Raw genomic sequence first — 21,787 nt, 5'->3', positions numbered from 1 at the left:
TATAAAATACCTGTTTTACTGAATCTTTCCCCACAAATCTACATATCAATCTGTTCAGTTCCTTTTCCTCTATCATTTGATGCCTGCAGATTACTTTGCATTTTCGTAGTGACAGGTTACCTTTAAGAACTTTTTTTTTTATACAGCGGTCCATAGAAGATGTGCATAATGATTAGTTTTGGATTTTTATTTAGAGAATAAAGACATGCTTATGTGAAATATTTCAAGTTATCGCATCAATGGCTTGCACTCAGTGAGCCGTATGATCATCGTTTATTCATGCCTGCTGCGTAGTGTTTGACCACTCATTAGAAGGAACAAAATCAGCAGGTGAAGCTAACTGGGGTTAAGCAGTCACGCATGAATGAACAGTCAAGTGCTTCCAAGACCTTTCCTGTGGTATTATACAGGTTCCCAATGGCCAGTCAGCATGAGCTAAGGTGCCACAGTCTTTAAATGGTATAGATTGCACTGATGATCAGGCCGTTTTATTGAGGACAATGAGCTTTGAATTGGCCTTACATTGGATGATGCCCTTTGCAGTACCTTCTGTTGGCGCCTCCTCCCTATTGTCTGTTCCTGTCTCGTCCTGTGTTATTCCAAAAGGGGAACCCCTACCTTTCAGACCTTTATTGCATTGTGGTGGTTTAATGTGGCCGTCGGGCCAGAAGAACTTGTGCAGCTCAGATAGTACCGTTTGTTGACCAAATAGCAATTTCATACATTTACCTTGGGCTGGGTTCACATGACGTTTTTGTCATACGTCTAAAGTATGCAAAAAGTATACGTTAACAGATGCCTCACATAGATACAGATATAAAGTTCCATTGTAAAAAAAAAAAAAAAGTTTGTTATATATATTTTGCAGGATGGCGTCTGTCTGAGGCATCCATTAACATATACTTTTTTCTGCATACTGTAGACATATGACAAAAACGTGATGTGAACTCAACCTTAGTGGAAGTGGTATACTGCACGATAACTACTAGTGCTATACAGGGCCTACAGTATGTGTTGTAGATCTGAACACATGACTGTAAAAGCCCCTTTTATCACATTATCAAGCATTTGTATGGATGCTCGTTAGCGATAATCTGCAGATGTAAAGATGCCTTCAATTACTTGAGAAATGCTTGTTCATCGTGTAATAGGATCATTGGTGCAGACACCAAAATCACTGCTTGCCGGCAGCAGATCGTGCCCTCTAAACAGCACTCAAACAATGATTCTGTTTGAGGATGAGCGATGGCATTAGCATTCATACTGTGGAGGAGATCATGCATGTAAATGCACCAATCTCCTTCACTGACAAGCAGGAGGTTTTCAGGAAGGAACGCTTCCTTCTCGACAATTGTCTGCTTCATCCAGCCATGTATAGGGGCCTTAAAGGGGTTTTCCCATCTCAGACAATGTGGGCATATAGCTAGGATAGGCCCCCATTGTCTGATAGACACAGATACACTGACTACAGAGCCCGGAAAGTTATGGAGGACGTGCTGCGCATGCACAGCCGCCCACCATTCATTTCTATGGAGCCGCTGAGAATAGCCGAGCCAGTGCTCGGCTATTTCCGTCGGCCCCATAGAAATGAATGGGAGCTCCGTTCTCGGTGTAGGTGCGGGTCCTAGAGATGGGACCCGTGCCTATCAGACAATGGGGGCATATCCTAGCAATTTGCCCCCATTGCCTCAGATTAGAATACCCCTTAAAGTGTTCAAGGGGTACAGTGATACAGTTCAGGTGATAGTGAGTCGCATCCTTAAAAAGTATGAATTGATTTACTTTCAACATAAAACAATGCAATGCAAGATACAAATATGTAGGCGCATGATTGTAGTCTATGCGTTTGAGGGTTTTAGGCTACAGTTGTTCATAGGGAACAATCTATAATATGCCAAGATCCTGAGTTGAACTGAAATGATGTTTGAATGTTTCTACATTTACACAATTTCTCTTTGGTGTAGTAAGTCCCCAACCACTGGTCGTCACTGACTTTGATTCATGTTCTTTCCAGTTTCTCAAGTGCTAAATTACTTTTTCAGCAGTTGCCAATGAATTGTTAACTGAAGCATGTCAGTTGCGGTGGCACATATTACCCAATGTCTAGAAGACAGTTTTCATCATTTTCCCTTAAAGCTCGAGTATCTTGACATTGACAAACTATAGAAGATATTCTCTTGTGACTAGGTGAAGTGATGGATATTGCAGTAGGATTAGTAAGATTTGGGCAGATTAGCTTGTGACCTTTCATCACAATAAAAAATCTAAACTAAACATACAGACATGGAGAGCGGCGCCCAGGGATCTCCCTGCACTTACTATTATCCCTGGGCGCCGCTTCCGTTCTCCCCGGTATAGGCTCCGGTATCTTCAGATTTTTGGCTCAACTGGGAGCACCCTGCTCTTGTTCTCCTGGGTGTCTCCTTCTCCAGGCTGGAGTGCTGCCAATCGCAGCGCTCAGCTCATAGCCTGAGAGAAAAAAAACTCTCAGGTTATGAGCTGAGCGCTGCGATTGGCCAGCACTCCAGCCTGGGAGAAGGAGACGCCCAGGAGAACAAGAGCAGGCTCCTCCCAGTTGAGCCAAAAATCTGAAGATACCGTAGCATATACCGGGAGAACGGAGCGGCGCACAGGGATAACAGTAAGTGCAGGGAGATCCCTCGGCGCCGCTCTCCATGTCTGTATACTTAGTTTAGATTTTTTATTGTAGTGAAAGGTCCTCTTTAAGCATAAGTTAGAATCCATAGTTTCACTAATGAATATTTAATTCAGTCCCTCCTTATAGCCCAGAGCCTCTCCTTACATGGTTGGTCATTCATTTGACTTGACGCTATGTAATCCAACAATTCTGATGCAGTAGCTATCATCTTTAGCAGGGTTTTTACTTCAATTATTGGGCCATCTACATTTTAAGAGGCGGTTGTTTAGTTGGCACAGTCCATTTAAAGGGGTAATCCAAGATTAATTCAGTCCTCCCTGCGGTGGTAATCATAATTACCTGGTCTCCGCTGCTTGGTTCTGTTGCTCCTGTGCCTTCCTCTCCCTGCAGCACTAAACAACATCTATCGAGGGGGAGGGGGTGGACATGAGAGTGCTGCAGCCAATTACAGACCGCAGCGGTGATCTGCCCCCTTTGATCACTACAACTGGTCATGTGATGTAAGGGGAGAAGGTCATTGCAGCAGCCCGTGATTGGCTGCAGCGGTCACATGTTTTCCCATCAGCGGATGTTGATCTCCATGCTGCAGGAAGAGAAATAGCCAACCCAGGAATGTCAGAGACAGAACCCATAGGCGGAGACCAGGTAAGTATGATCGGCCACTCTGGGAAGTCTTTAGTATATCTTATACTTTTTATATTTTTATGTTTATGTAGCACTAACATACACTGCCTGTCCCCAAAAAAAGTCGCCACCAATAAAAAGCCTTTAGCTTTCATTACGGCACGCATTCGCTGTGGCATTGTTTAGATAAGCTTCTGCAATGTCACAAGATTTATTTCCATCCAGTGTTGCATTCATTTTTCACCAAGATCTTGCATTGATGATGGTAGAGTCTGACTGCTGCACAAAGCCTTCTCCAGCACATCCCAAAGATTCTCAATGGGGCTAAGGTCTGGACTCTGTGGTGGCCAATCCATGTGTGAAAATGATGTCTCATGCTCCCTGAACCACTCTTTCACAATTTGAGCCTGATGAATCATGGCATTGTCATCTTGGAATATGCCCGTGCCATCAGGGAAGAAAAAATCCATTGATGGAATAACCTGGTCATTCAGTATGTTCAGGTAGTCAGCTGACCTCATTCTTGGAGCTGAACCTAGACCTGACCAACTGCAGCAACCCCAGATCATAGCACTGCCCCCACAGTCTTGTACAGGAGGCACTAGGCATGATGGGTGCATCACTTCATCTGCCTCTCTTCTTACCCTGATGCGCCCATCACTCTGGAACAGGGTAAATCTGGACTCATCAGACCACATGACCTTCTTTCATTGCTCCAGAGTCCAATCTTTTTGCTCCCTAGCAGATTGAAGCCTTTTTTACTGGTTTGCCTCACTGAATAGTGATTTTCTTATGGCTACACAGCTGTTCAGTCCCAATCCCTTGAGTTCCCTTCGCATTGTGCGTGTGGAAATGCTCTTACTTTCACTATTAAACATAGCCCTGAGTTCTACTGTTGTTTTTCTTCGATTTGATTTTACCAAACGTTTAAGTGATCGCCGATCACGATCATTCAGGATTTTTTTCCCGCCACATTTCTTCCTCGAATACGATGGGTCCCCACTATCCTTCCAGTTTTTAATAATGCGTTGGACAGTTGGACAATTTTAGTAGTTTCTGCAATCTCCTTAGATGTTTTCTCTGCTTGATGCATGCCAATGATTTGACCCTTCTCAAACAGACTAACATCTTTTCCACAACCACGAGATGTGTCTTTCGACATGGTTGTTTAGGAAATCAGAAGCAACTCATTGCACCAGTTGGGGTTAAATAACTTATTGCCAGCTGAAAGATAATCGCCCATGCAGTAATTATCCAATAGGAGGCTCATAACTATCTGCTTAGTTAAATCCAGGTGGTGACTTTTTTTTTTGGACAGGCAGTGTATTATGCAGCACTGTACACACACTTATTGATTTTAATAGTCTAATGTCCGTATATCAGACACTTGCACCGCCATGTTTAACTAATGAACCCACTTGGAAATGTGACATTCTTACAAATTGGACTTGCATACATCCATGTGCTTGCCACTAAGACACCTCTATTTAGATGAATGGATTTTTGGTCACAAGAATTTCGGCAACAAATCTGCGCATGTGAATATACCCTGACAGAGCTATAGTGCTTGTGATTTCTTGACTCTCAGTTGTAGAGGAAAAAGACATAACACAATGAATTTCAAAACTGCCTTCTTGTGTTTTTGACGTTATCCATGAACTGGAGAAAAGTTTGGATGAACCAAGGCATTTTTAGAGGTTAGTTGGAGGAAAATATGTTTAGATGTGTCAGTTATATCACAGTTTTGTCTGATTATTCATCATGGCTAATGACTAAATCAAGAACCACAATGTTGACATAGCTGCAAAATAAGAGATCCCACATTCCTTCTCCTACATAGTTTTACGTGTATTTGATACGTTGGCCAACTATTTTATTAAAACACTCTGTACAAATATTGCATGGTTCACGTATTAGTTGAGTATTATTTGTCCACTGACTTGGTAAGATGCTTTCTGTGAAGGTGATGTTTTGGGCCTCATGCACGTATTATGTTTTTGAACACCCTCTGCAAGCTGTAACATGCGTTCTATAAAGGTCTATGGAGCACTTCTGTACCTCCATCAGCCTCCGATACAGATGAAGGCATATGGATTTTTTTTGCCCATATTGGTCCTGTAGAAACAAAGTTGCTCTGTATTACAGGTAAAAAAGAGTATTGATAAAAAAAAACATGGTTGGAGTAGGTTAAAATAACAAACAGTCATTACTCACCTCACCGATTTTCCCACCGCTGTTGTTTGGCTGCTGCTCCGATTCCTGATCCCCTCCACCCCCTGGTCTCTATCTTGACGTGCAGGAAATGACTTGGACTTGTCATCCCTGTGGTGTGTTGATCCTAAGACCTGAAGCCAGAGAGGTGTGGGACTGGAGTGTTGGGGGGAGGATCGGTATCTACTTGCGGAAAAATGTTGTGTTTCTCAGCCATCTTTGCGATTTTCCCTAAAAGAGGCTGTTGTGAGGGAGGAGGCTGGCCCAGTGGCTCACCACATTTATCTTTTACTCCAGTCTTCTCGCGTAAAGGAACACTAAAATCTACACCAGCCAGGTATCAATACAGGCGCACGGACTGCCAGATGCTGCTCCTAATTTATGACGAGACCTGGTTATACATTAAAGGGGTTTTCAGAGACTAAAGGAGGAGGGTATTGGACATTTGAAAAAAAATATATAAAAATCTCAACTTGTCACTGTGCTCGGTTTCCAGTGCCATGGCTTACATTCCTGCCAGACTGGAAATGTAGATAAAAAAGGTGGGAGGAGGGGGTAGGGTGTGTGTACACTCCCAGTCCCTCTCCAAGTGGACCCTGGAAAAAGTGCCAATCAAAATAGCGGGTGGTGGAAAAAAAAAAAAGGGAAGGTGGAGGGTAGGCTAGGTCACAGATGGTGGCAGGATGGGTTGTGGACATTAAAGGGCAATAAAAAACAATAAGAGGCAATAAAAGAAAATTATTACTCAACAAATATTAATCAGCAATAATAAAGCCGTTATAAAATGGTGTGTATTTAAAAATGTCCCTTCATCGTCCCGAAACGCGTTGAGCCAGCTTTTTAAAAACTAATAAAAGAAATTTGAACACAAGCTTCCTGACTCTGGCTGCCTTCATCTTTCACCATCTAGAGGCAAACCTGGCTGGGGGGTATTGGTTTACCGGTGTATTATGCTTATCCCCCCGGTGAAGTGAGTAACATCTTATTGTGCAGACTTACACCGAAGTGTATTCACCTGCACATCTATTCGCCACTCAGGCAGCGATATTTAGGTAATTCAGTGCAACACAAAAAGATTTTAAGCACAACACATTACATTTTATTTCTAATTCCAATACTTTTAATTTTATGTCACCCCCCCCCCTTCCTGTCTCCCACTCATGTTTTTAAATACACACCATTTTTTAACAGCTTTATTATTGCTGATTAATATTTGTTGAGTAATAATTTTCTTTTATTGCCTCTTATTGTTTTTCATTGCCCTTTAATGTCCACAACCCATCCTGCCACCATCTGTGACCTAGCCTACCCCCCACCTTCTCTTTTTTTTTTTTTTTCACCTCCCGCTATTTTGATTGGCGCTTTTTCCAGAGTCCACTGGGAGCCTTTCTCTCCCCCCCCCCTTCTATCTCACCCCCTCCTCCATCCCCTGGCGCCTCCAGTTACCTCGGGTCCCGTGGACACCCGTTCCATTTGGATCCCTGTTAACCCTCAAGCTCTCTCTTAGACTGGAAATGTGTCATGCCATATACAGGCACATAATGTATGCAGGAATGTACCAGAAGCAGCAGGCACAGGAACCGTAGCATTGGAACCTGAACACAGTGACGAGTTGAGTGTCTTAACGCCTCCTAAATTTTCTTCAGTTACTGACAAACCCTTTAATGAATTGAAACCCCTGACATCTGTTAAAATACTTAGACCCTACAGGAAAATTTTCTGGTGGGCCGATGACCTCCTCACGGCCGCTGGCCAGGTACATAACGATGTGATGCTTTCAGCATAAATTAATGCTAGGAGCATCAGGTACATATGCACCTGGCCAGGATCCAGGTGCCCTACTGCCCTCAGTATGGTGATATGTATTTTATGCTGCATTGTGGTATTTGGTTTTGCGTAGGTGATATTTTGTGCTGCTCTTTGCTTGCCCCACCTACTTTTGTTGTCCCTGCCTTCTTGTGGCTTGTTTTGTCCATGCCTTCTTGTTCTGCACCACCTTTTGTCAATTTAGACTCGCCTACAACAACATGGGGCCACTTTTAAGTTTTTTTTGTTGTTGTTTTTTTTACCACCTTAAGTTCCTAGTCCGCCCCTGGGAGTAATTATTTATTTGTGATAAAGATTAGGTCAATAGCCAAGTGATTGAATTAGATGCAAAATAAATAGATCTTCAGTTGTAGCCTACTTAACTTTATGTGTATGGGAGACAATTTCACTACAAATATTGCATTGTGTGATAGGGTTGGTTTTGTAGTGGTGGAGCCCACCTGGGCCAGAGCAGGGAGCCACAGTGAAGGAAGTTCTAAGTAGTGGGGGATCCTGAACCCCTCGTAGGGCACTGAAAATAGGGTTCGTTGAAGGCTGACGAGCCCTGTGCAAACTCTATAACTCAGCATTTGACGTTCATGGTAGCGTGAACTGCGCACAGTAAATAGCTGAAACGAGGTATGTAGTGCCCACAAGTTAGTGATGATGTAATAGTTATCAAAGTGCTACCATTAACATGATCTATATAGTAATAAAACCAGAGTGAATGACCTAACAGGATGATGAGGATAAACTTAGATGACAACCCAGAGTTTATGACACAGTTCTAGAAAGTATGCAGCTTTAATCACACGAAGAAAAAAAAAAGAAATCTCTCCCATCTGCCCACATTTTACATTTTACACTCTATTTTCATTTATAGGGAAAGATTACTCATGTTTAATGATGAGATCTGCTGTAGCCGTTTTCTGTAATTTCCAGCTGTAACACGTAATTTATTACTGTGCTGATATTAATAAAAACAGAAGCAAAAGAAACACACCTGCGTCAAACTATACCTACAGGACGTAAAATAAAATAACACCGAAAAAAAAAGGTTCAGGATTTTTTCTCTCTCAAGGAATACATTACCCACTGTTTGTATAGAATTCTCCTTGACGACGTGGTCGACTGCTACGAAGATACGACAATCTTATGGCAGAAGGCAAAGCTGTACAGCAGTGACATCATCTTTTTTTCCAACTTTATATAGACCATAGTTAGACGGTTATATTTATATTTTTTCTGGAACCATGTATATGTATTTACACGACCGTATTTTCAGTCCGCATCCGATCCACATTTTTTTGCTGATTAAATGCAGACCCATTGATTTCAGTGCACTGCAAAACAATAGAACATGCCCTATTCTTGTCCGTTTTGCGGACAAGAATCGGCCTTTCTAACAAAGGGCGTAATGTATGGGACCACAAAATGCAGGCTGCACAAAGCCGCTATACGTGTTTTGCAGATCTACAATTTGTGGACTGTAAAACTGATACAGTTGTGTGAATGGACACTTAAAGGGGTTGTCCGGATTCAGAGCTGAACCAGGACATATCCCTATTTTCACCCCGGCAGCCCTCCTGACTTGAACATCGGAGAAGTTCATGCTCCGATGCTCTCCTTTGCCCTGCGCTAAATCGCGCAGGGCAAAGGCTTTTTCAGGAGTTCCGGTGACGAACCGGGCTCTCCATGGTGCTGCCAGGAAGCCCGGTGACGTCACCGGCACTGATGGGAGGGCTTTAGTGCTGCTCTAGCCAGTAAAACGGCTAAGGTAGCGCTAAAGCCCGCCCATCAGAGCCGGTGACGTTACCGAACACACTGCCGGGCGTAAGCTTCTGTCCGGCAGTGTGTTATTGAAAACAAAAGAGATGCTCCGATGCTAACATCAGGGGGGCTGCCTGGGTGAAAATATGAGTATGTCCGGGTTCAGCTCTGAACACGGACAACCCCTTTAAATTAACGGTTGATTGGCTATCACAAGTCCCACCTTTTAAAGGTGTACTGTGGAAATGAGCAAATCGATTCATTAGAATAGATTTGTCTCATTAAGCAGACTTCTGAACCTCGAATTGATGTCTCTGAAGCTGAGGACGCTCCCCCTGCTGCTTGATTGACCCTGACAATCTTATGCCTGTGCTGCTGCTGCTCTGATTCATGGCACAGGCACAGAGGCTCTGCTTCCGCTACTGGAGCAGTGATTCAATATGCGCAGGGCTCATGCGCTTGTGGCGCAGGAGCAAGATGGTCAGGCCAGTCTGCCCTGTCAGTCAAGTGGTGTCAGAATGTGGCGACTACCGTTAAACTAAATCAGGGTGCAAACTTCCCAGACCCACTATCCCTACCTACTCGCACTGTGACCCCACAACTAGGCAGCAGTCTCTACGCTGAAATACATGTGAGGGCGACGCACAAACAAGGAACAACAAACAGACAAACACAAAGAGTATTCGTACGGTAAAGGGTCAAATGCCAGTCGGACAATAAAGTACAAAAACGCCAGAGGCAAACGAGAAAGCAATCACGGCAGAAAGTCAAAAACCAGATCAATACAATACCAAATCACCAGAAAACGTAGTCGCAATACCAATCCAGAGGAGTCTTCAATAACAGCAAGAGAACAGCAGGGGGAGCCAGAGGACAAGAAATTCACTGGCACCTGCATATGCAGGCGCTAGCCTTTTATACTGAACAAAGAAAGGCTCGCAATGGTGTAAATGCATGCCGGGTTGAGCTGCTAGCTGAGCCTCCTGATGCTCTGGAGCCCCGACACGCCACATCATTGACCCGTTTGTCTGACGTCAGCGTGGGCCACCCAGCTGAACTGGATCCCCCAACAACTTCCTTGCGGCAGCAGTGGCCAGGGGAACTGTAACAAGTGGCAGGAGGAGCGCCTTCAACTGCGGAGAGACCGCATCAAGGGACAGAACTCTCCTTGATGAGACAAATCGATTCGCTCTTCTCTAGTGTACTTTCTTCAAAGACAACCACTTTCAAATTGGAGCTAAGACCGTAATCTGCTGCTGATTGCCACATGTCTAAAGCAGTGTTCACTACATGTTTTTGTCCCACTTCTAATGTATACTTTGGGGAGGAAAAGTTTGCACAAACATAGTATGCTAAATAGTACACTACGCTTTTCCATTCAGCCAAAAAAGTACAGTATATGTTAAACGGACACATTTTTTTATTTTTATTTTTTACAACGGAATCCCATGGTGACCGATGCCTGTGGCATCCATTGGAGGCATCTGTTTAATGTATACGTCGTGTGGACATTAAATTTGGGACAGACACCCAATGTGAACACAGCCTAACTCTTCCCAGGAGAAGCCACAGACAGACAATTCCCTTGTAGTGGCAGTGAAAATGTATTTTCTGGTGGATATGGGAGTTGTCTTCCTAAGCAACCATTTTAAAGAAATACTTCATACTATATTTTAAGGCTAAGTGCACGTTTGCGGTGGATTTTTTTTTCATGCATTTAAAAATGAAGCAATTTCTCAAATAATTAACTATTAGAAATGTTCCTTTGTATTTTGTTTTAGATGGCTTAAAGGAATAAAAAAGTTGCAAATTTGTAGCGTTTCTTTGAATTTTACTCTTCTTCGGCATGTGTTATTGTTTAAAGACTCTGGACACCATTGACGTAGAATTTATTTATTTATTTTTACATTTGTTGGTCGTTACCTTTAATAAAAAAATGATGCTATGTTTCAGTTTGCAATCTTCATTCCTTCATTAATTTTCAGACCCCCTGCTACTAGTTTCAGACTTTATAATATGTACGTCCTTCCTGTTAATTCCTGTTGAATATGAGGTCTGTGTTGTCCAGGATGCTGCTGCCTTTACTAGCTGTCAAGTACCAGCATAACTGGTACTGGTTCCTGAACTAGTTTCAACTCTTCTCCTTTGTACTGACAAGGACTGATGCTGAGGAGTGTGTGATTTCCCTCTTCGTGCACTGTTCTCAGTGGATGCTCTGCTTTTTATTCCCTTGTTCACAGACTGCGATTATCCCCCTGCAAACTGCCTTGTGTCTGCGCCTTCCGATCTACAGCTTGTCTAAGCTGCCCTCCTTGTTTGCTTTCTTCCATCTCCACACTTTCATCTGCTGTTTACAGCCTTGTTCCCCTCCCTGCTGCTATCTTTTACATTGAGAGAAGGGAGGGGGAGAGCAGAAAGTGCTGTCAGAAACAGGAGCAGTGCTCTGACAAAGTTATACCATATTCAGCACCAGAAAGATGAAGTACTTATATATACTCTGCAGAAGTAAAATGGTATTTTTATTGAACACTACTTGCTTATTTTTTTTCATTTAGGGAACAAGTGAACAATAAAAATAATCAGTGCAAAGCTGTCTAGTCTTTAAAAGCTATGTACACCTTTGGGGGCTTTTTTCATGATTGCATTTAGCTAATTTTGGGCTAAAATTCTTTTATTAAAAATGTTCAGCCGTTTCTGTCATACAAGGGTTAAAAATCAGTCTGCAAGCTGTCAGTCTGTTTTCTTTGAATCCTGTCATCTGATGGCTCATGTGTAATATTTTTCTACGATCTCCTGACTTCATAAATATTTATTCAAGCCATATTCTTATCAGTTTGATGAGAAGAGAGCTATAATGAGTGTTGATGAGATCAGGAGATCAGGGATAAGAGAAACACATGAGCTACAACTGGCAGGATAACAGGCTGAACTAGATGGACAGATGTTTTTTTTCAGCCTTATAAACTATGTTACTATGAGCAGTCAGATGACTGTATTCAAAGAAAACAGATTGCAACAACTTGCAAACAGTGATGGCCAGTTCGCAGTGTTCGCCAGTGAACACATGCGGGCTGCCATCTTGACTCTTAAATCCGGCGATGCACAGGTAAGCCCTTGCCTGTGCCGCAAGCCGGTCTGAAATCAAATGCGGTGACCGGGAGCAGGCAGTTCCGAGAACAGCCGCCGGCGGCCTTCATCGGGCTGTTCTCGGAACTGCCTGCTCCCGGTACCGCATTTGATTTTAGACCGGCTCGCGGCACAGGCACAGGTAAGGGCTTACCAGTGCATCGCCGGACTTGTGAGTCAAGATGGCAGCCCGCATGTGTTCGCAGGCGAACATTGCGAACTGGCCATTACTGCTTGCAAAAAGACTGAATTTTAACCCTTGTATCTCAGAAACAGCTGAACATTTTTATTATTCACTAATAATAAATGACTCAAATGCAGTGTTAAAAACCAATTGCCCCAAAGGTGCCTATAGCCTTTAAGGCACCAATATCTCATGGTACTCTAACTTTTAAAGAATATTGCTAGATAGCAGCTTTTCCAAATAGTTACATATCATGGTTTTGTTATGACATGCTTTTTTGTACATTTTTATTACCCCACTCAACATGTTTTTAATGAAAACCTTTTTGTTTTATAGTTTTTGAATTTATGTAAACAGTGTAGCAAATGTTTTACCGATCACTATGAACAGCCTTCTGTAAAGCAGCCTTTTCTTTAATACTTTTTTCATAAGAAAATTCACTTGTGCGTGTCCTTTACAGATGATCTGTGATTTGATTTCCATAGAAGCAGCCAGAACTACACCAAATTTTCAAGTGTTGTGTTGTGATACACCATGACACCTCACCACACATTCAGCTGGGACTCTGAGATGTTAGAGGAGTTGTGTTACTCACTCGGCAATGATGTCATTCTACAGAGTTCTCTTCAAAGCAAGAGAGTTATAAACTACCATAATTGTATGGATCCTAATGGTTATTGCCGTTTTATAAGTGGAAATAATGTGCAAAAGCAGCACTTGCATGTAATTAGTTTTCTCGTGATGTCATTTGAGGCTGTGAGATGCACCTGTCGGAAAGACTAGCATACGTAAGGCTTAGAGAGGAAAAGTGCATATCTTCCTTATAATTAGTCAATGTGTTTTCTATATTTTTTTTTGTGTTTTTCTTCTAAATTTATTAAAAAAGTAAAAAGACAATTTGTCACTGTCCTAATTTGTTTTGAATTTAACTGTACAACTTACGCCTTATTCCCATCACTTCTACTCATTTCTGTTTTTCTTCGCTGTAATAGAAGCAGAAGGAAAATAACAGTAGCGATAGATCCAGCACATAACGGAAACAGGGCCAAATGGACCCAATTGACTATAATGGGGTCCATTCATTTTTGGTTTAGGAGTCCACTCTTTGAGCAGAAAAAAAGTCCTGCATGGAGGACTTTTATGTCAGCAGTTTTTTTTTACAGAATCTGTAACAGATGTACCGTATGGTGTCTCCGACGCAAATGTCAACAAACCCTAAACAGGACCCATAACTAGGGATGAGCAAACTTCAGTTTTTGAAGTTCGGGTATTGTCGCGGCGCGGTGTGGGTAGATAACTCCAACCCGAACACAAGAGGGAAGGGAAAAAGTACTAGGCCTGGAAACTAGGGAAAGGGGAAAAGTCACCACCTAGTGAATACCTAAACCGAGCCCTGACTACGATCAGTATGAACAGACCTCGATGGTAGGAATGTTCATACGCAGGAACCTAGAGCCCTATCTGACCCTAAAGGGCCCTGGAAATAGTGTCAGGACTAACGATGACCTAATACTTCCCAGCTGAGGGAACAGAAGACTCCCTCAGGCCTAATACCAAAAGATAGGGGAATACAGCAAACAAGAAATAGGGAAAAGACACTTAAAGGGGTTATCCCATCTTAGACAATGGGGGCATATCGCTAGGATATGCCCCCATTGTCTGATAGGTATGGGTCCCACCTCTGGGACCCGCACCTACAAGGAGAACGGAGCCGGGAGAGTTGTGGCTGGAGGACCCCGGGTTTCCCGGGTCCGTCCACCACGAGGCGCAGCTCCCCGCCTCTCCCATTGAAGTGAATAGGAGCGCACCGCGCATGCTCGGCCACCGCTCCTATTCATTTCTATGGGGCCGATGGAATATTTTTGGCGGTTCCATAGAAATTAATAGAGAGCGGCTGCGCATGCGCAGTGCGCCCTCCTCAAGTTTCTCCGCTTTGTTCTCCTTGTAGGTGCGGGTCCCAGAGGTAGGACCCGCACCTATCAGACAATGGGGGCATGTCCTAGCGATATGCCCCCATTGTCTAAGATGGGATAACCCCTTTAACTCCGAAGTACGCGGACGAGCAGGAACTCAGAGGAGAACCAATCACCAGCACTTCCACAACCAGAAAGGAGCTATCAACCTCATAGCATGATGGGTGAGACCAGACTAAATAGAGGAGTTGGAATGACCACTTAAGCTACACCTGAGACAAGAGGTGTGGTCATACCCAGCAACAACACAGAGCCAATTAAATCCAAAGAGGCTGTCAGATCACATCACGTGCAGCCAGTTTTTGTTTAGATCTTCTGACCCCTGTCACGGGAGAGACCGTGACAGGTATATGCTGAATTGCATTATGGATTCCGTTACCACGAACCATAACGCAATTCAAGGACGGAATTCCTAACGGAATGCCTTTAGAACATTCTGTCATGCATTCCGCCATAATAGAAGTCTATGGCCAGCATAACGGATCTGTTTGCTTTCCGTTATGCAGGAGAGTCCGCTCCTGCATAACTGAAATATGGAGCAATTCTGTCTCTCACTAAGCCAACCAATAGTTGGTATAGAGTCGGAGAATAGCCTGACAGCCTGATTAAGCTTATACCATCTATAGGATTAGTAACTTTAACCAGTAATCAGGTAAATCAATTTTTGTTTTGCCTGATTTTTCATGAATTCCTGATTGTTGAATTATTTTTATAGCTTCGTGTCATAGAATGGCTGCTTCTATCATATGTACAGTTGAAACCAGAAGTTTACATACACTATTTAAAAAGACACATATGCCTGTTTTTCTCAATATCTGACATGAAATCAGAACATACCTTTCCTGTTTTTGGTCAATTAGGATTACCATACTTATTATTTTTTGCCAAATGCCAGAATAATGAGGGAGAATGTTTTAAAGAGGACCTTTCACCGATTCTTACCCTATAAACTAACTCTACAGTCATGTGGAGCGGCGCCCGGGGATCTCCCTGCACTTACTGTTATCCCTGGGCGCCGCTCCGTTCTCCTGCTATGCCCTCCGGTATCTCAGTTCCCTAAGTTATGGTAGGCGGAGTCTGCCCTTGTTCTTCTGTAGCGCTGGCCAATCGCATTGCATAGCTCACAGCCTGGGAGAAAATAACCTCCCAGGCTGTGAGCTCTGCGCTGCGATTGGCCAGCGCTAGGGCAGACTCCGCCTACCATAACTTAGGGACTGGTATCTCCGCCTACTATAACTTAGTGAGCGGAGATACCGGAGGGCATAGCGGCAGAACGGAGCGGCGCCCGGGGATAATAGTAAGTGCAGTGAGATCCCCGGGCGCCGCTCCACATGTCTGTATAGTTAGTTCATAGGGTAAGAATCGGTGAAAGGTCCTCTTTAAGGCATTTTTATTACTTTCTGCAAAGTCAAAAGTTTACATACATTTTATTAATATTTGGTGCCATTGCCCTTAAACTGTATGACTTGGGTCAAACGTTTTGGATATGCTTCCACAAGCTTCTCACAATATTTGGTTGGAATTTGGGCCCATTCCTCTTGACAAAACTGGTGTAACTGAGCCACGTTTGTTGGTCGCCTTGCTTGCGCCTGCCTATTTAGCTTTGCCCATAAATTCTCAATAGGAGTGAGATCAGGGCTTTGTGATGGCCGCTCCAAAACATTGACTTTGTTATCCTTAAAGGGAGTCTTTCACCTAAAATCACCATTATGGAACACTAACATCAGGATCTCCATTACATTCCCCATATTAGAATGCTACCTTCCATATTGCTGTTCATCGATGATTTTCTCAGAAATATACTTGTATTCAATATGTTAATTAGCTTCTGAAGGTGCCTTGGGGCGGCGTTCATGCGGCCGTTGCCCAGGCCCCTCCGCGCTTTTCATACGAGACCCCTCCCCTTTCACCCCTCTGGCCCGCCTTAGGTTCTTCTGATTACATCCTCCTCTTAGTGAGAAATCCAGCGCCGTTCAACAGATTCGCTGCGCCTATGCACTTCATTCTCCATTATGGGCATAGGCACAAGAGCGTTTAATGCGCATGTGCCGGCCCGTACATCCCGATCTAGCCGGCCTTGTGCCTCTACCCATAATGGGGAATGAAGTGCGCAGGCGCGGCGAATCTGTTGAATGGCGATTTTACAGGAGATTCCCTATACCATCACTAATACTCTTTTCAGATTGATTTAATTTCCAGCACTTATTAAATTACAAAGGATCCTGGCGCCCTTCTTGATGGCTTTTTCACTTTCCATACCCTCTTTTTCTCTCCTGTTGTAGTTGGGTCTACTGATAACCTTCATTGGCAGCCGATCCCCTAACATATCCCTATATAGAAACTTCCAACCATTCTCTCCCCTTGTTGGCGCCCTTCTTGTTGGTCCTTAGACCCTCTTCGGTGCTCTTCCGAGAAGGTTCTTTGCGACAAACACTTTTTTTGCTGAAAACCTTTGTTTTTCTTTTTTTGTGTTCTTACCCAAGGTTGAGCCAGACATGTGAAAGTCCACAATTCTCTTCCTGATATCTTGGCTGATTTCTTTAGACTTTCCCATGATGCTACACAAAGAAGCAGTGTGTTTCAGGTGTGTATTTAAATACATCCACAGGTGTGTCTCTAATTAACTCAGATGTTGCCAACAAACCTAACAGAAGCTTCCAAACACATGGCATCATCATGGGCAGTCCAGCATTGTTTAAAGGCAGAGTAATCTTAGTGTATGTAAACTTTTGACATTGCAGAAAGTAATTAAAAATGCCTTAAAACATTCTCTCTCTCATTATTCTGGCATTTGGCAAAAAATAATAATTATGTTAATCCTAATTGACCAAAAACAGGAAAAGTTTATTCTGATTTCATGTCAGATATTGAGAAAAACATGCATATGTGTCTTTTTATATAGTGTATGTAAACTTCTGGTTTCAATTGTAGGTGACAACTATATCCTAATATGTTCTAGGAGGCTCGAACACATATGAGATGAGGTCTGTGAACCAGGCGATGTTATTTTCTGTCTGATCTGTCAAATTCCTTGTGACATTACTGGATTTTTGCTCATTAACCAAGAACCCCCCCCCCCCCCCACCCCTAAAAAAAAAAAAATTGCTGAGATACCATATTGTCATTAGCCCATAAATAAGGCTTGTGAAGCGGCGGAGGAATGCTATATTCTACAGACTTTCTACAGACTATATGCTTGGCAATCTCCAGTCACTGTTTAATTAGTTTATAAAATGGATCAAACGGTATTCTGTAAGGTATTAGCTTTGGGTAAGTGCTCCTACAGGCGGGGTGGTAATTGCTTTTACGTGTTACGATGGGCTGATTTTGCTCAGCCTTTGATCATGTGTAACATGATTTCATTTGCTTAACCAAACATTCTTGGAGAATGCCTTTCAGAATCCAGCGTTTGTTTGGAGAAGCAACTAATAATCAGCCATCTACCTATTTGGTCACAGTTAATGTGTTGTACTGAAGTGCTGCATTTAATGGTCTTTACATAATCGCCGTTCATAGTAGCTGAGAGGTACTATACGTTTCAGGGGCATTAACTACCGTGAAGCGTAAATAAGTACTATGGTAAGAACAGTAGTCATTTATGTATCGTTACTGTAGGACTCCATAAGGCCCTCCTTAAAGGGAAACCTGTGCGCGCACATTTTAAAGTAAATTGTGATAAACGAGACCACCCTGAAATGCTGGGTGGTCTTTTTGGAAAATGTAAAGTGTCTGAAATCGAACCCTTGCCTGAAAAGGTACAGGCAGAATCTGTCTGCAGCTTAAAATGTATGCCCACCCTTGAACACAAAATGATGTTCTGATTTATTTCTTAATATATCTTCATAGTGGTCAGAGCTTAAATTTCTTATACAGAACTCCAGATCCTCTACAAAGATATATAATAAAATAAGCTTGGATGCATACAGCTTTCACTAAAGTGGAAGAACTGCATACTGTTTATATGTTGACTTCAATAATAACACAGTATGCAGTAAGCTCCCCCTAGTGGTAGCCAAAATAATAAGGGTTCACTCAGGATTAATTGAAAAAATTAAAATCAGACATCATGTAGCACATGACAGCCCCTTTCTTTTTTTTTTAAATCAGATCCTTTTTATTAACATCGCCAAATACTGTAATAATACAGTCTTATAGCAGAATATAGCAATGAAAGGCTTTTCCATCAACACATACAAGACAGCCCCTTTCTAACAAAGCTGTTCCTAACATGAAACCAGAGCTTTTCCTAGTCATGTCTCTAAACGCTCTGTTAGATTTATTTCAAACTGGCAGCTCGGGGCATGTCCTGTCTGCTGCAGCTGGTAGCAGGTGAAATCTGGAGCTGAGCATGTGTGTCCACCTTACAGAGGTGGACAGAGACATTAGAGAAAGAGCAAACAGCAGGTGGCACTGTACAGATAGATTGGTGGTGGTAGTTGAAGGATGGAATTGAGCATGTGTCAACCCAGAGAGGAGGACAGAGAAAGTAGAGAAGTAGCAAACAGCGGGTGGCATTATATAGATAGATTTAACTTTAATTTTACATAACTCAAGGGCTAAGTTTTTAAGTGTGTGCAATTACAAAAGTATTCAGATCCAGGTGCTGGTTTGAAAACTGTATATTTTTTGTGGGACAACCTCTTTAATGGTAGTGACCATCAAGGAGTTTTGGAAATTGAAGTTAATAAAGCTTAATAATATACTATTACTATTCTATTAACTGCCTGAGAAAACGATAAAAAAAATAAAAATACTTTAATTTCAAATAATAATGTTAAAAAATATTAGACTGTCTGCCCCCTGTTCCTAGTAATTAAACTTAAAGGGTTGTCTAGGATTTAAGAGTGTTCTAGAATAGGTCATCAATATGAAATAGTCTGGAGTCTGACACACTCTGTAGCCACACTTGATTTGTCAGCTGGTTACTGCAGCACTGCTCCCATTCACTTCAGTGGGAGCAGTGCTGCAGTTATCTGCTCCATCCACTACACAATGGACAACCTGTATAGGTCATGCACTGGAAGTCCTGCAGAATTGGCAGGGGTGTTAGACATCATTTGTTAATTCCTGGAGAACCTCTTTAAGTAGAGCAGGAGAGGGGGAGGTTAATGAGCTAGATTTGTTTTTAGCTAAATTCCCTCTGCTGCCTGCAGGCAGTTCTAGCTGATCTATCTCCTCATCTGTTTTTAGCCTCTCACTGCCTTTTATAGATTTCTATAGTATGAGGAGAACAGGGAAATAGCACTGGGTTGTTCAATGCTTTCTACTATGTTACTTGCCCCTGACTGGGCTAGATAGATTTACTGACTGTCCCTGCAATTAGTGTGCAAATTTAGCTCATCTCCTTTCTAATCTACTTTAAGTAAATTGCACTGATGATTCAATTTCAATGCTGGTTCTGGAGTACAGGAAGGTCTGTGGTCCCAGTCAAGTGACTGGGACCAGCACTTGTAATTACACTGCACCGCCTCTGCAAGCGAAACGACGCGCAGTGTAACCTTGCTCGTCCTCTTCAAACAGCTGATCGTCGAGAGTCGGACAGCCACTGATCTGATATTAATGACTTATCCTGAGGATAGGTCATGAATATAAACCCCCCTGCACAATCCCTTTAACCCTTTTCCAACATGGGACATAATAGTACTTCACATGGTGGGTCTTTAAAGATGATGCCCACTCCGGAACAGAGCGGGTTCCATAGCTGTCAGGTGCCTGCTGTTTCACACCGCAGACATCTGGGGTTAATGCCTGCGACTGGCAAAAATGCAGATCTCATACACTTAACAACTCGGGTGCCATTTTCAAATGTGACCACAGCATCTGAAGGGAAAAAATGCTGTATCCACATTGCATTCTGGCTTGTAACAGCCTTTTCTAACCGAGATCGGGGATGCTGTTATGCTGTAGTAATAGGCAGGAGCTTGCTTAAGGCACCGATGCCAATCACTGGCATATCCCAATACAGACCTGCAGGTGGCAGCACTGCTTTGTAATATATCAATATTTGTATATTATAATGGATAATATTCAATATTGCAATCCAATTCTAAATTGCAATCCAATGATTGCATGTTATAGTCACCTAGAGTGACTTAAAAAGGTAAAAAGAAAAAAAGTAAAAAAGAAAGCTTGAAAAGACAAGTAAAATAATATAATTCTAGCAACTTGAAACTGCCTCTAGGGGGAGCTTTAAAGCTTACTGCATACTGTATGCCGCGTGGAGACACATCACAGATGAGGCCAGTGAGTGGCTTCAGCTGTGACAGCGACCATGGACGGTCCATCACACTTCTGCCCCACAGGGGATTGGGAGGAGTGGAGACAGAAGCTTTGTTGCTAGAGCAGAGCATCCTTCAGTAGGTGAATGTCTTTTTCTCTTTTATTTATACACTCTCCCAACTCCTTGTTAAATTTTGTGTTGAGGTCAGACAACAATATTTTAACAGTGTGCGCTTCCTAAGACTGCCCTAGTGGTGGCTGCAGGCAATCAGCATGTTATACGCTAAGGATGGAGGGAATTTGGAGTTCACTATTAGAAAAACAGAGGTCAGTGAGCTTGATCCCTTTTAGGAGAAAGTGCTTATTGGTGAGGTGATTCACTTTAGTAATTGCATGTATTTGGCATAATGTTAACTTTTTGATGCACCTTTGGTTTACAGAATCACGTCCGTTATCAGTTCCTGCAAGGATGCTGCAGACCTCTAGAGATGCCAGCAAGACCCCGGAGGAGAGAATGAAGGAGATAATCAGAGTAGTTTGGAATGCAGTCAAGCGTCTTACTCTTCAGGTGAGTTTATTCTAGAGGAATGAAAAATGATAAATAACATATATTAAATTATATACGTGTGTGTGCGAATTAATGTTAACACAAGGATTTTTTTGGTTTATTCTAAATAAAACTATTCTTAGACCTATAAACAAGGTTTAAATACTATTATTGAAATATGTCCTCCCTTTGCTGTAATCACGGCTTGAACTCGGCTCCGCATGGAGTCAGCTAGATTTTTACAATAATTCTTGATTGCCTCCTCTCGAAACCACACCTGAATTACTGCTTCTACCATCTTGTTTTTCGTCGTACAGACCATCTTCTGTAATTTGGCCTTGCAGATCGCCCATAAATTCTCAATAGGATTGAGATCTGGCGAATTTCCAGGCCGGTCCAAAATGCTTATCTTCTTGTCCTTGAAATATTTCACCATAGTCTTAGAAATATGGCATGGAGCTGAGTCTTGTTGGAACATTGCATTGCCGTTGGCTTGAACTTTCTCCAACTCCTAAGCCAAACATCGATCTAGCATTGCTTTATATTTTTCACTATTCATTATTCCTTCTACTGGAATAAGTTTGCCAGGTCCCGAGTTTACCATCAAAACAACTGTCAGAATGGACATAACAGTGTTGCCATTACCAAAATACTCATTATTTGGTCAT

At 42.6% G+C, this 21,787-nt stretch overlaps 1 protein-coding gene across 5 annotated transcripts in view; it reads left to right on the top strand.

The window, feature by feature from the left end:
• The window catches only part of VPS13B (vacuolar protein sorting 13 homolog B), a 1,020,896-nt gene that overhangs the window by 427,877 nt on the left and 571,232 nt on the right, over positions 1-21,787 (top strand). For all 5 annotated transcript variants that reach the window (XM_040432419.1, XM_040432415.1, XM_040432418.1 and 2 more), the window contains exon 22: positions 21,013-21,140. In XM_040432419.1, the coding sequence (XP_040288353.1) occupies positions 21,013-21,140 (128 nt within the window). The remainder of the gene's footprint in view (positions 1-21,012; positions 21,141-21,787) is intronic.

This window comes from Bufo bufo, chromosome 5 (assembly GCF_905171765.1).
Source record: "Bufo bufo chromosome 5, aBufBuf1.1, whole genome shotgun sequence".
Classification (NCBI taxonomy): Eukaryota; Metazoa; Chordata; class Amphibia; order Anura; family Bufonidae; genus Bufo; species Bufo bufo.
Note: the sequence above shows the minus strand (reverse complement) of the source record. Positions and strands in the feature narration are given on the sequence as shown.